Source organism: Phyllobates terribilis, unplaced genomic scaffold, assembly GCF_046119375.1.
Source record: "Phyllobates terribilis strain yellow unplaced genomic scaffold, ASM4611937v1 Scaffold_7__3_contigs__length_470593459, whole genome shotgun sequence".
NCBI lineage: Eukaryota > Metazoa > Chordata > Amphibia > Anura > Dendrobatidae > Phyllobates > Phyllobates terribilis.
Genome location: NW_027362767.1, coordinates 247074747 through 247089280, shown reverse-complemented (window position 1 = coordinate 247089280; position 14534 = coordinate 247074747). Strand labels below are relative to the sequence as shown.

Sequence of the window (14534 nt, the reverse complement as noted above, 5' to 3'; positions counted from 1 at the left end):
TTTTTTTTTTTTTTTTTTTTTACAAAAGTCTGAATTTTTTCTTAACCACTTAAATACAAAAAAAAAAAAAAAAAACAACTCAAGTTTGGTATTGCTGTAATCATACCGACCTGGAGAAATCATATTCCCAGATTTTTTTACTTTTTCATCCCACTTGGAATTTTTTCCCATTTTTCCTAACATTGTATGGTAAAATGAATGGCGTCATTCATAACTACAACTTGTCCTGCAAAAAATAAGCCCTCATACGGCGATGTCAGGGACATGTAAAAAAAAAGAAGTTATGGCTTTTGGAAGAAAAAAACAAAAACTGGTCGCATTGCCGAGGTGTTGTGGTTATAGCTGCAGTACCAGTCACAGCCTGTAAACAAGGGTGGCGCTGATTCTGGGGAAATAAAAACGTATCTGCCTCTATTTTCACTTGTTTTGTTTGTGAAAGTCAAAATGTTAAGAAGTTAAAAAAAAAAATTGCTGAAGCAGCGCGTTTCTGGCTGGGAAGCATTCTGCCTGGAAACGGAGCCGCTGTGCCGACGTTCATTACGGTTTACATTAATTATGTACTAATTAAAGCAGATGATAAATCTGGCCCGATTCCATTCCTCTAGAGCCACACTTGGCTACAGACACGCCATGTGCAGAAGGGAGAAGATTTACTAATTGGGGAAACCATGCGGGGCGGCCATGCTGTTCTGTATAACAAGAGGCCTGTCAGTCACTGAGAATCCCAGAACCCGGAGCTGGAGGCCGTTCTGCTCAATACTGCTGTAATCAGACCGTATAAAAATGCATGCATTAAAAAAATCAGGCTAATCATAACTGGTATATTCCAGAAACAACGCCACCTCTGACCACAGGTCGTGTCTGGTATTGCAGCTGGGCACCATTGAAGTAAATAGGGATCAGCTGCAATACCAGACACGACCTGTGAACAGGAGTGGCACTGTTCATTGCTGCATCATGGCCCTCCTGTGAAGCCCAGACATAGACTGAGGTATTTAAAGGGGAAAATTAAAGGGTCACAAAAGTGAATATTGGCTCCTATGGGAATTTTAGCAACACTTCATTCTTCAACAATATTTCCCTAAATTGTGCTCCTGTCAGTACAGAGGCGACCACTGACGTCACCACTGAGCAGATATAAGCGGTGACAGATGGAGCACACGTGTCTCCACTGCCAGCCTGGCGATCTGATGCCTGAAACCCCGCCCCGCTGCCTAGACACGCCCACTGACGCGGGACCATGGAGTGGGCGTGGCTTAACTGTGCTCCATCCAGTGGGCGTATCTCAGGGCGTGGCTTAGTTGCTAGGTAACAGGACGCTACACTCGGTGACATCGGGAGAAGCAAGATGCCGCCCAAGAAGAAAAAAGGAAAGGGAAGCGCGGCCGGTAAGAAGACGACTCTGCCGGAGACGAGCAAACCGGAGCCGGTGTCTGAGGGGAGCAAGGAGTACTACCAGCTGCAGATCCAGGACCTGGAGGGCCGAGTGGACCGGTAACTGTGACGTCGGCTTCCTGTAGTACTACAAGTCCCAGCAATGCTGTTAGTGCAACTAGTCAAGAGGTTCAGCATCAGCAGCGACCCGATATAGTCTGTCTGTATCTTTATAAGTAAAGTTATTGCATTCCTGCCAGCACTTCCCCTCCTTCTTCTAAATAACTTTATTTATAAAAGACAAAAAAAAAAGCATTAACCCCTTCCTTCCGCTTGTCAGAGTCCTAACTTTTCTTATTGTTCCGTCCCCGTAGCGTCCAGGACATCATTTATTTCACCATATAATGGACGGAAAAAAAAATTCCAAGTGTAGTAAAAGGGCGAAAAACCATTTGTGATTCCACCAGTGATTTTTGTAATAATGACCCGGTGACGTGACTCTCTGGGGCCGGGCGATTACACCCATACCCAACCTCTAGAGGCTTTTTTTATATATATATTTTAGCGGTTTAAAAAAAAATCTAAACTTCGTAAAAAAAAAAAAAAAAAGTTTTGTCGTTATTTTCCAAGACCCATAAAGTTTTGTTTTTCAGTCGATGGAGTTGAGCGAGGGTTTTTTTGGATGGCGAGTATTTTTTATTGATACATTTTATTGGATCATTGGGGGAGAGGAGCAGCAACCCTCAACCCCCCCCCCCCCCAAAAAAAAAAGACAAATTACTATTTTTTTTCGATTATTTATTTTGATAGATGTGACCCTTATGGACGCAGCGACACCACATTTTTTAATTTATTTTTTTATACATAAGAAAAGTGGGGTAATATGAACTTTTATATTATTTTTTATATTTTTCAATCCTTCACTATATAGCACCACAGTCAGGATTTCACAAGAGAACCAAGGTGGTGATAATGAGGGGCCATGGCACCTCGCGACTGCACAGACAGCTAAGGGGCAGATGGGGGCCCTTGTCAGCACATACCGCCAGGATTGCACCATTTAAAGTCAGAAATTAACAGTGACAATTTAGTGGTTAAAAAGCAGCATTTGGAGCGCGCTCTGGTCGCTGCTGATAGAGGCAGATGCAGGCTGTAGAAGACAGATGGTTCCCACCGTGTATGGAGCTCCTGAGCCCGCTACATACTTGTCTGGAAAGAGTTAAAAGGGGAATTCAAGCCCAAACTATTTATCACTAGATTGGTGTTGGATCGGTGGTGGACCCCCAATGATTTCTAGAATGGAGACCCCCATCCTTCTAAGCCACACGACTGTGATTGGAAACTATGGAGGTGATGGTAGCAGCCGAGGACTGAGCTCCATAGTCTGCGTGCCGCGCCCAGCGGGGGTCCCGGTGGTCAGATCCCCTCCTGTCTCTCATCACCTGCCCAGTTGCATCATTTTCTCTGTGGTTTCCCCGTTAGATATCAAAAGAAATGGGATGAAATTTGCGCCAAGGAGACCTTCTACCAGGCGCAGTTTGAGCAGCTGACGAACGATAAGAAGGAGATTGTGTCATTTCTGAAACGCATGCTGAACCAGCGCGTGGATGAAGTCGCCGACCTCAACGACCAGTTGTCCGGTCTGCAGCAGGCCAAGGAAGCCGAGAAGGCCGCCTACGAGACGCAGCTGGGGCAGATGAGGCACGAGTTCCAGGAGACGAAGGACAAGCTCATGGCGGAGAACATGCTACTAGGTGAATGCTCAGGGAATCTGTTACCAGGGTCTTACCGCCAAAACCAACATTACTACCGGACTGTTCTGCTTTGCAGTCCAAGGAGACACTTCATTGTAATAAAAAACAAACTTTATTGACCGTGCATACAGGAAGCTAATGGAGTCCAGGAGGTGGAGACGATTGTAAAGAGTCTAGGTGGTTGCACCCTGACTTCTGAATCTGGCAGAGTGACATCTAAGTAAAGGGAACATCAACATTGTGAAGCACGGTGCAGGCCGCGCGTGCACTAGAAGGCAGGTGCGCGCCGCGCATGCGCTAGAGGCTTTACTGTGTACACATGAGAAGTCGCCAGGGCTTGTGTCAATGGTTTTATTTTCAATAACATCAGTCAAGCCAAGTTGGGTAGAATTTGGATTACAATTAGTTTTTTTTTATCATATTTTTCAGTTACAAAGGATAACTTTGGAAAAAAACAGGTACAGACTAGTCAGTTAGTGCTGGCGGTTTTGGATGTCAAAAACCTGAGACAAGTTCCTATTGATAGACTGCACTCAAACTGCTCATTCATCAAAGCCAAGCTGCACAGCAAGGTTCCTGGGGGTGGGGGTGGGGGGGGGGGGGGGGGGAGTTAGGAGTCAGGATTACAGAAAGGATATTTCATGTCACTATGCTGGCTCTGATGAATTTCTTTAAGAGCAAGAACAAGGGTGTATAGGGCAAGTTATAGTGTAACCCACAGGTTGGCACAGTATGGGGAGATTTTTAGGACACAATGGCATCTCGTATTCAGCTTTGATTTTACAGGGGGTTGCCTCATGAAGACTACTACAACCCCTGGCAAAAATGATGGAATTACCGGGCTCGGAGGATGTTCATTTAGTTTGATAAATGTTGTTGAAAAAAAGCAGATCACAGACATGGCACAAAACTAAAGTCATTTCAAATGGCAACTTTAGGGCTTTAAGAAACACTAAAAGAAATCAAGATTAAAAATGTGGTACCCAGTAAGGGTAATTTTTTTCAGACCAAGCAGAGGGAAAAAATTATGAAATCACTCAATTCTGAGGGAAAAATTATGGAATCACCCTGTAAATTTTCATTTCCAAAACTGACACCTGCATCAAATTAGGTCTGCTCGTTAATCTGCATCTAAAAAGGAGTGATCACACCTTGGAGAGCTGTTGCACCAAGTGGACTGACAGGGATCATGGCTCCAACACGAGAGATGTCAATTGAAACAAAGGAGAGGATTATCAAACTCTTAAAAGAAGGTAAATCATCACGCAATGTTGCAAAATATGTTGGTTGTTCACAGTCAGCTGTGTCTAAAATCTGGACCAAATACAAACATGGGAAGGTTGTTAAAGGCAAATATACTGGTAGACCAAGGAAGACATCAAAGCGTCAAGACCGGAAACTTAAAGCAATATGTCACCAAAACAGGAAATGCACAACAAAACAAATGAGGAACGAATGGGAAGAAACTGGAGTCAATGTCTGTGACTGAACTGTAAGAAACCGCCTAAAGGAAATGGGATTTACATACAGAAAAGCTAAATATAAGCCATCATTAACACCTAAACAGAAAAAAACAAGGTTACAATGGGCTAAGGAAAAGCATTCGTGGACTGTGGATGACTGGATGAAAGTCATATTCAGTGATGAATCGCGAATCTGCATTGGGCAAGGTGATGATGCTGGAACTTTTGTTTGGTGCCGTTCCAATGAGATTTATAAAGATGACTGCATGAAGAGAACATGCAAATTTCCACAGTCATTGATGATATGGGGCTGCATGTCAGGTAAAGGCACTGGGGAGATGGCTGTCATTACATCTTCAATAAATGCCCAAGTTTACATTGATATTTTGGACAGTTTTCTTATCCCAGCAATTGAAAGGATGTTTGGGGATGATGACATCATTTTTCAAGATGATAATGCATCCTGCCATAGAGCAAAAACTGTGAAAACATTCCCTGAAAGAAGACACATAAGGTCAATGTCATGGCCTGCAAACAGTCCGGATCTCAATCCAATAGAAAATCTTTGGTGGAAGTTGAAGAAAATGGTCCATGACAAGGCTCCAACCTGCAAAGCTGATCTGGCAACAGCAATCAGAGAAAGTTGGAGCCAGATTGATGAAGAGTACTGTTTGTCACTCATTATGTCCATGCCTCAGAGACTGCAAGCTGTTATTAAAGCCAGAGGTGGTGCAACAAAATACTAGTGATGTATTGGAGTGTTCTTTTGTGTGTTTGTTTTTCATGATCCCATAATTTTTTCCCTGAGCTTGGTCTGAAGAAAAATTACCCTTACTGAGTACCACATTTTTAATCTTGATTTCTTTTAGTGTTTCTTAAAGCCATAAAGTTGCCATTTGAAATGACTTTAGTTTTGTGCCATGTCTGTGATCTGCTTTTTTTCAACAACATTAAACAACTGAATGAACATCCTCCGAGCCCGGTGATTCCATAATTTTTGCCAGGGGTTGTACTAATATGCTGAGGCGGTCCCTCTGCTGGGACTTCCCTTTAGGAGTCATGGAGGACTTAAACCGTCTTTGTATCCCACCGATGAGCGCCGAGTTGTGTGACCGCCGTGTACTACATTCTGTAGACTCCCCCAGCAAAAGCAGGACCCCAGGACAATGACCAATTCCTTTGCTTTGTTGCCAGCGGGTAAGTTAGCCTCTTTGGAAGAGTTCAGGGTGCAGAAAGAAAACCTGATGGCCAAGTTTGCTGCATTGGAGGAGAAGTTAAGAAACCAGGAAGAAGAACACAAGGAAACAATGTACAAGCTGGAGAAGAAGGCAGTGCTGGACAAGGACAGGTCAGTGCTCTGCCAAAAGTAACAGCACCGGAGTGGAGCAGAAAGATTCACAGGTCCTTGGTGCAGCGGCCACATCGGTAGGCCATGGCCACCGGACCAGAGCCCTGCTAACCTCCTCGTACCTGCAGGAATTTTCAGCTTCTCTTCTGATTAGTAGGCCCAGTGTAAGGTTCTCATTGCGGCATCATGCACGTGGAATGCAATGCCGGGTCTGATAATCAAAAAAGGTGCCAGAATGAGGAGGTTTGCAGGCTCCAGTCTAGCAGCTGTGGACTACCTGACGGCTCCACTGGAGCAGGCTCCTACAAATCATTTTGCTCAACCCTAAGGCAGCCATACATGTGAAATGAATGCTGGCCAAACCCGTCAACCTTCTAATGAGTAGCTGCCAGAATATGGGCAATCCCTTTAATACTCTGGACATTAGTCGCACTGGTTGTTAGTACTTTCACATCTCCTCTTCCTCAGGTTGAAGAAGGAAATGGTGCAGAAGGTTAACACCGTGGCAGCCGAATTCCGGCGAGTATCCAACGATCAGATGGCAGAGACCACAAAGCGCGCAATCAGAGAGAACGTGGCCGTCAGTTCCCAGCTGGCCAAAATGTCCGAAAAGAGTTTAGTGCTGATTCAAGAGAACGACCTGCTGAAAGAACACAAGGCCGAGCTGAGAAAACAGCTGGAGATGCTGGAGGAGAACGAGAAGGAGCTGGCGAAGAACAACGTCAGCAACCAAAAGGTAAAACGCCCACAAGGGAGGTAACGGGCAGTGGTCGGGTCATTGACTTTCATGGCGTAGGCGGGATTTATTGGCAGAAGCAATGGAATCTAGTAATAAGGGGAACCTGGGGCTCCTGTCCAGGCATATGCGATTACTTAATATTAAAGGGCTTTTCTAATCTTAAAGGGGTTTCCCCTTTCAGAAAATAAAGGTCATTGGCACTGTTTGTTATTTCCGTGGGTGCAGTGATGAGTCTCGGCCACGGGCAACCCCTTTAAGAGCTTTTCTGTTATTTCCATGTGGCAGGTGATCCGTATGTTGACCGAGCAATGTCAGCAGAAGCAGGAAATGCTGGACGAGGCGATGCAGAAGGAGCAGGAGCTGAACCATCTGCACATGGAGCATCAGTCTCTGCTAGAGGAGGCGCAGGCACTTAGGTGAGCACGGCGAGAATACAAAGAGGAGTGTTTTGTATTTCTTGATATAAAAATTTTTGACCATTTTGTGCATATAGTTCACGTTAACCTATGTGTCTCCATGGTTACAGACTACAAATAAACCCTATATGTAGGCTGATTGTGCAGTAAAGTGCTACTACATGTCACACACAAAGCAGAGAATGAGCGTGGAGTGATGTCATCCCCCACTTGTAGCCACACACCGTGGGCCACTAGTCACACAGAGCTCAATGAGGCATCCTAGACCATGTAGTAACTCTACATGACCGATGTAGACAGCGCTGCTTCTCCCCCATAGGCAGAGGATGACGTCCCTGGAGGAAGAGGTGCAAAGACTGATGGAGGGGATGAGCACAGCAAGCAGGCAGGCAGACGACGAGGTGAAGAAGAGGCAATCGGTGGAGAAAGTCCTAAGTCAGGCAGCGTCTTCTCTGAAGGACATGCTCGTGGTAAGACACCGCCATACATTTCATACACAGTCATCTGTTCATGTGAATAGGACCATGAAGCGCCACATCGCTCCTGTACTGGCCATCTATAGCCCATTCACGTGTCCTTACAGGAGAAGTCAGTGGACGAGGAAGGTGAAAGACGAGATAAGTCCCTAGAAAGACGGAGTAACATGCTGCACAGTCTCCTGCTGCTGCTGAACAGTGCAGCCGCCCTGGGACTGGGGCCCGGGCTACATGACTTCCAGAGAATAGACCCGGACTATGTGGACCACTATGTGGTACCCAAGGGAAACAGGTACATGAAGATCATCACCGAGTTCAGTATATACTTTATTTTATGGCTTCATGCTTCCACTAAGGTCCATGCATTACACAGACACCGTATATATATATAGTGTTAATGCTTCATTTTCCCTGCGGAGGCGCTGCAGGGAAATCAAACAATTGCTTTCTGATTACAGGTAATCACTGGTTTCCGACCAGAGAAACAACCTGTGATCAGCAAATCATTAGTGGATGATTTTAAAGGGTTATTCCCAGAATAGCAAGTTCTCTCTTTTTCGCTGATCTCTGATGTGACCACCCCCTTTGGGACCCCCAGTGACCTTAAAAAGGGGATTCAAGATCCATAAGAAGAGACCCATCCTGAATGCATGCTTTTTAAATTCATTGTCTATGGGGCTGCCAGAGAAAACAGAGTGCGGCGGCCCCCCTATTCCTGGCAGTCCTGTAGGCAATGAATGGAGTGGAGGTGGAGCATGGACACCTTGTCCTCCATTCAGTTAGGACCTCTGCAGAGCCCCATTTTCAGGATCGTTGAGGGTCTCCGCGATCAGCAAATTATTCCTATTTGGGTGGGGATAAAGAGTTTTTCCTTAAAAACAGTTAACAAAAAAAAAAAAAAAAAAAAGAGGATTGTCCAAAGCAGGCAGCCCATTTACCTTCATTGCAAGCAGAGGTTTGACCTCTGGGGCTCTAACCGATCTCTCGAAAGGAGGCAATATGGTGCTAGTTAAAGCAAAATGGTCCCTCAGGACTTTGTCCCACGTAGCACTGGTCAGAAACTGCAACAGAGCTCAATTTTCTTAAAGGGACTCTTAAAATACCAGCCACCAAGCCTGGCCCGGAGTGGCTCCTGAGGAAGGGGCCTGTGACACGCTACAAGTGCATTCACGGAACTTTTTCCCCTTCTATGTTATGGCTGCCAACAGCGAATCTCCTCACCTGAACCTACAACCTCATATCTGCCTATGAGGCTATTAGTGCAGGTCAGGAGATCCGCGGGGTGCAGGGGATTGCGGCCATGACACGGACAGTAAATATAAAGGTTGTGTGAATACGGCCCATGTTTAAGAATCCTGACATTTGGTGTGTGATTTCCCCTATAGGCAGACAGTCTCCCCCATCTTAAAGGGCCCTGGTGTAATCCCTCATTATTGCATTGGAGATCTGGGACTGGTGCCAAGACAAGACGTCTCCGATGCCATCCTCAGCAAGATCGGGATGCTGTCTAGAACAACAAAGCTTGGTCCAATTCAAGCCAACCCTGCCCTAGCTAAGGTAAACCTCCACCAGTGAGTCAAGAATAAATGCACCCCCATACTTCAAGGATTATATACATAAAGGGGTTGTCCACTTTTGGATGCATGCATTTGCGGCCAAAAATCATTTTTGCAATTGGGCTTCGTTAACACAATCACATAATTTCTCTTCTATAGCCTCTGTGCTGCACTGTATTATTGTAGAATGAGTTAACTGAGAATCTGTCAGAGAGCTCATAGTAAGTGACCGAAGAGTTTGTATCTCTTTATCGGTCTTTGTCTAAGCTCTCAGCTGATTTTCGACCACATTAAAGTTGACTGTAAAGCGAAATAAAGAGCCTGTAAAAGCCAAGCAGTGCAACGATTTTAATAAAACCCATTATTTTTGGTCTCAAATACTACAGATAAAAAAATAATAATAATTTCCCCCAAAGATGGACAACCCCTTTAATATAATCTTGTCTACTTTCAGGACCTTACAGGAAGCCCAGATGGAAAACTCCCAAAGCAGAAGCCATTACCCGGAATCTCCCCCTCCTCGGCCGGCAATGCTCTTCTAATAGCGTAGTGACAGTAAATGCTTCTAGATACATAAGATGAACCGACTATAATAAAGATGGACGGACGAGGCCGATCACGTAGTTCCATCCCCGCCCGCAGGAGCAGTCAGGGGTCGTGTGATCAACGTGCAAATGTCACCGCTCCCTTACCACCTTAGGAGGCACATGTAATATTGAGGTCTATTCTCAACGTATACGGTGTGAGAAAAGCGACTATAACACGACTATAAACTCTTCACATTTATTCAGAGAGAATTGAGATTATTCTTCACAAAACCGAGCAAATCTGTGATAGTGTTATGCCTGGTACAGGGCGGGCGAGACAATGTCCTGCTCCAGGCATAAGTGTTCCTTTAAAGGGGTTGTCCCGCTCCCACAAAAAATGATCTTTTCGTGTGTCAAAGATAGAAATATGTACAACTTATTAATATACTTCAATTAGGAAAGGTAAGTGATCTGGAGACATCAGTGCCGGTCCTGACACCTCCACTTCTGTCTGCATGGGAGCAATGCTGTGTGTGTGGGTGAAGGGGGCTGGCTGCCTGCTCATAGCAATAGGTAAGCCAGCTCCCTTCTTTCTCAGTCATGGCTGACTCAGACAAAAGGGAGCACGCTTAACTATTAAATTAGTCATCTAGCACTGATGATGAACAGATATAGGTCGTTCACTACTGGGTCGGGCACAAGTGGAGCTGCCGGGACCGGAGCTGGTATCTGGAGATTGGGACACGTTTATTAATACAAGTATATTGGTAACTTGTGTAAATTTCTAATTTATACATTTTTTTTCAAGCTGGACAACACCTTTAAGCATATGATGAATAATTCATAGTATCTGTGCACTGTATTATTAAAGGGGTTTCCCAGATCATTAAAGTCTTTAGGATAGGATATCGAATTTGGGAAAGGGGGGGTCCCTGCCAATCAGCTGTTTAACGGGCGAGGACCATGTCCCCATTCAATGCCGTAGGCATTGTTTAGGGTCTGGTTTCCTACAACTTTGATCCATTTAAGTGATTGGGCCTGGACTGCTTTTCCAATAGTAAAAGTATGAAGGAGTGTAACAGGTGACTACAACCCCTGGCAAAAATTATGGAATCACCGGGCTCGGAGGATGTTCATTCAGTTGTTTAATGTTGTTGAAAAAAAGCAGATCACAGACATGGCACAAAACTAAAGTCATTTCAAATGGCAACTTTAGGGCTTTAAGAAACACTAAAAGAAATCAAGTTTAAAAATGTTGGAAGTTGAAGAAAGTGGTCCATGACAAGGCTCCAACCTGCAAAGCTGATCTGGCAACAGCAATCGGAGAAAGTTGGAGCCAGATTGATGAAGAGTACTGTTTGTCACTCATTAAGTCAATGCCTCAGAGACTGCAAGCTGTTATTAAAGCCAGAGGAGGTGCAACAAAATACTAGTGATGTATTGGAGTGTTCTTTTGTGTGTTTGTTTTTCATTATTCCATAATTTTTTCCTCAGAATTGAGTGATTCCATAATTTTTTCCCTCCGCTTGGTCTGAAAAAAATTACCCTTACTGAGTACCACATTTTTAATTTTCATTTCTTTTAGTGTTTCTTAAAGCCCTAAAGTTGTTATTTGAAATGACTTTAGTTTTGTGCCATGTCTGTGATCTGCTTTTTTCAACAACATTAAACAACTGAATGAACATCCCCCGAGCTCAGTGATTCCATCATTTTTGCCAGGGGTTGTAGAAGAGGTGGCAGACTCTCACCATTATGATAGTGATGAATGAATAGGTCAACAATTTTTTTGGTAGAACAGGAAATCCCCTTTAATACATGAGGCTTATGAAGTTCAAGAGTTTAAAGGGTTGTCCACAATTTTGATATCAAAGACCTATCCAGATCAGTGAGGGTCCGACACCCCTTGCTGAGAACTGCATCCCGGCTCTTATTGAGCTGAATAGGAGCTGATCCACATTACCTATTATGGCCACTATACAGTGTGTGGCGCTGTGCTGATCCGGCTCCGTACACTGTGTGTATATGGCCTGAGCTGGTAACAGCTGATCGTGGGGGTCCATGTAATCCTGTGATTACACCAGATGAGAGGTGACGGCCCCCGCAGGTGGTGCTGTGTCGCGGTTTTCGTCTGTGCAGTTCAACATGTATTCTAGCTACCTTCATATTCTATTTTCCACCGGCCTAGCTATTGGCGTAGTGGTCGTGGCCGGAGTCCTTTTTTGGATATGTCCAAGTAACAAGTCCAGACCTTTCTCCAAAACTAAAGTCAGCGTCTCCTGCTCATTCTTCGTAAAGCGTCCTAGTACATAGGGAGTCACTGAAGACTTGTTAGCCGGGCGCCCGATGCCAATCAAGAGCCTGATCATCGTCTGCCAAGGAAGAAAGAGAAAAACACAAAGTCTTTATTACAGAATCCCGGTACATAAAAGGTGGGCATATGTCTGCTGTAGGACTTACGTCTGATTTCAAGTGGTCAATGCAGGAACGGACACCATTGTGGCCCCTAGAAAATACAGAGAGCAGCTGAGGTCAGAATACACAGCAGAGGATCTGTGATTAGCTTAGATGCTACCAATAATCACCAACTAAAACAGGGATCTGACACTTAAAATAATCAGTAAAGAGTTATTGTTTGCTGTTAGCAGCCATGTTTTACTAAAAGTTTGGAGATTAATAGATTTCAATGATTTGATTCAGTATTTTTATATAAAAATCTGCATAATTTATCAAAGAAGGCTGAGAGCCCTGCTCCTCCCACACCACACACTAACGAGTGAGCTGTCAATCACTGTCTGGGTGGGTGGAGCAATCAGGACTCACACGCTTTCTCTATCAATCCTAAAATGAAAAGTATTAATCAAATCACAGAAGAATATAAAACCTCAAGTTCAGCTTGTCTATCTCTATGCTATGCTGCCCTAAATAGGGAGCAGGAAGAGTCCTCTAAAGTTGGCCGAGTGATCAGCGTTTTACTCATTATCGGACTAGTTACCTTGCGCTCCCTCCGAGCTTCAGAGTCACCTTCCCCAGAGACTTGTCCAGTTCATCATGCAATAGATAGATATTCTCAGGGGTCAGGTGGAACTTTCCAGCTGGAAAACAAAAATCCATAGAAGATTATCCATCCGTAATTATTAAATTATCCCAAATAATAATAAATGTTGCAACCAAAAAATGTCAGATGCTGCAGAACATCAACACTTACACTAAGCCAGAACAGAGCTAGTCTATAACCATGCAGGCCGGCTGCAAGCAGGTCTGTGGAGTCGGTAAGCAAAACCTCCGACTCCTCAATTTCCATGACTCGGACTCCATGACTCTGACTACCTCATATATGGCTCATGATTAAGTAATAAATTTACTGTAGCGCTGATTCATCTCAGCTAAAAGTCTAGACCATTAGATCAGGAATAGGACATTTCATAACTTTCCCAAATTCTTATGAAAAAATATTCCCCACAAGCTGCATTGAACTACAGTACCCAATTTATTATATATTTTCGGAGTCAGTCCATTTTATACTGACTCCACCAAAATGGGCTCCGACTCCACAAGCCTGGCTGCAAAGCCCTCTATGAGAACCAACAGTGATGGATTTAAAAAAAAGAAACAGGATGCAGTGTTGCCCCGACAACTGGATCGGCCATGGGGGTGCCGTTGACGGCTCGATCGGTCATTGGGGCGCCGTTGTCTCTCATATAAGTGACAGGTACCCCCTCACATGAAGCCATTATTGCCCTCCTCACCGGCATTGGCCACACTAGTCCCATTAACATTCATAAACTGCCGAGGTTTTATCAGGACGAGATGGACGCCATCAAGTTGGGCGGTGACAAGATCGGCTCCTGTCCGTCTGTCTGTCTTCCACTGATCGGCGACATTGAGCCTCCGCGCCAGCTGGTTAATGGCAGTCATGCCCACACTGTGCCTTGTGCCTGACATGCCATGATTGCCCAGTCCGACCACCTACACATAGGAGACAGTATAAAACGTTACATTACAACAGAGTGTAAACTCACAGGTGATACAGAGATACTGAGGGTCCATGTGCCCCCCGGTACACATCACACTGGGAACAGCTTCCCATACTAATATGGCAGACAAGTTTGGTCACAGTATGTAAAACAAAAACATGGTGAATATTAATTAATGTAGTCACCATAAAGAGCCTCTCACTGGTGGGACCTGCACTGGCGGCCTGACTCATACACCGACCCAAGCGGAGACAGCACACGGCTCTCACCGACTGCAACATGCTCCTCTACCAACATGGTGGAAAAGAGCAGATAACTTCCGGGTCATGTGACTGTCAGTCAGTGATGAAGTTTCATCATGTGATCCCTGCATGCAGGACTATAGAGAAGAGTCTACTTTGCAGAGAGAACAGCGTAGTGTTGTGTGTCAGAAGGGAGAGCGAACCCTGCTGGTGGAAAATAGAATTACATCTAAAACGCATGATGTGACACAGATCAGAAATCGTGATAAACTGGAGACAGATTATTAGATAGACATAAGGATGGGGATCGGAAAGTGGAAGGAACCGCAGAAACTCAGCCACAAAGTGGAGACCCCCGTAATGTTACAGAGCAGGGAGGACCAAGTGCTGAGGAGCAGAGGGCAGAAAAGTCACCACCGCTCTGCTGACCCCATAACTGCAGAGTCCAGACCTCCTCTGGTATAACATCAGCACAAACACTGCGCCCCCACTGGGAGCTTCATGCATACCTCACAACTTTTGAAGAAGAGAAAGAGGGATAGATCATGTGCATAGCATGGCACTGCAAATTTTGGCCATGCCCCTGGCCACACTCCAATCCACACCCATTTACCATTTCTTTCTCCCCTGGCAGGAGGAGTTGTCAGAGGGGCGCTGGTAATGAG

At 44.9% G+C, this 14534-nt stretch overlaps 2 protein-coding genes across 2 annotated transcripts; one reads left to right on the top strand and one right to left on the bottom strand.

The window, feature by feature from the left end:
• Window positions 1-1266: 1266 nt before the first annotated feature.
• Window positions 1267-9737, top strand: CFAP157 (cilia and flagella associated protein 157). The gene is made up of 9 exons (XM_073640170.1): window positions 1267-1494; window positions 2857-3128; window positions 5786-5939; window positions 6408-6675; window positions 6964-7094; window positions 7414-7564; window positions 7678-7862; window positions 8956-9127; window positions 9581-9737. Exons 1-9 carry the CDS (start codon window positions 1349-1351, stop codon window positions 9674-9676), a joined length of 1575 nt encoding a protein of 524 aa, XP_073496271.1. The 5' UTR covers window positions 1267-1348; the 3' UTR covers window positions 9677-9737.
• Window positions 9461-13967, bottom strand: PTRH1 (peptidyl-tRNA hydrolase 1 homolog). Its single transcript, XM_073640171.1, has 5 exons — window positions 13813-13967; window positions 13400-13619; window positions 12646-12745; window positions 12111-12156; window positions 9461-12022 (listed from the first exon to the last, which is right to left on the bottom strand). The coding sequence occupies exons 1-5, from the start codon at window positions 13906-13908 to the stop codon at window positions 11813-11815; spliced, it is 672 nt and encodes a 223-aa protein (XP_073496272.1). The 5' UTR covers window positions 13909-13967; the 3' UTR covers window positions 9461-11812.
• Between the last annotated feature and the right edge of the window lie 567 nt (window positions 13968-14534).

Coding starts and splice junctions, on each gene's coding strand:
- PTRH1 (XM_073640171.1), bottom strand. CDS start 13,908: ATGTTGCAGTCGGTGAGAGCCGTGTGCTGTCTCCGCTTGGGTCGGTGT. Junction 12,746..13,399: donor GACTAGTGTGGCCAATGCCG/GTGAGGAGGGCA, acceptor TTTGTTTTCCAG/CTGGAAAGTTCCACCTGACC. Junction 12,023..12,110: donor TTGACCACTTGAAATCAGAC/GTAAGTCCTACA, acceptor CTTCCTTGGCAG/ACGATGATCAGGCTCTTGAT.
- CFAP157 (XM_073640170.1), top strand. CDS start 1,349: ATGCCGCCCAAGAAGAAAAAAGGAAAGGGAAGCGCGGCCGGTAAGAAG. Junction 1,495..2,856: donor CTGGAGGGCCGAGTGGACCG/GTAACTGTGACG, acceptor TTTCCCCGTTAG/ATATCAAAAGAAATGGGATG. Junction 7,565..7,677: donor CTCTGAAGGACATGCTCGTG/GTAAGACACCGC, acceptor GTGTCCTTACAG/GAGAAGTCAGTGGACGAGGA.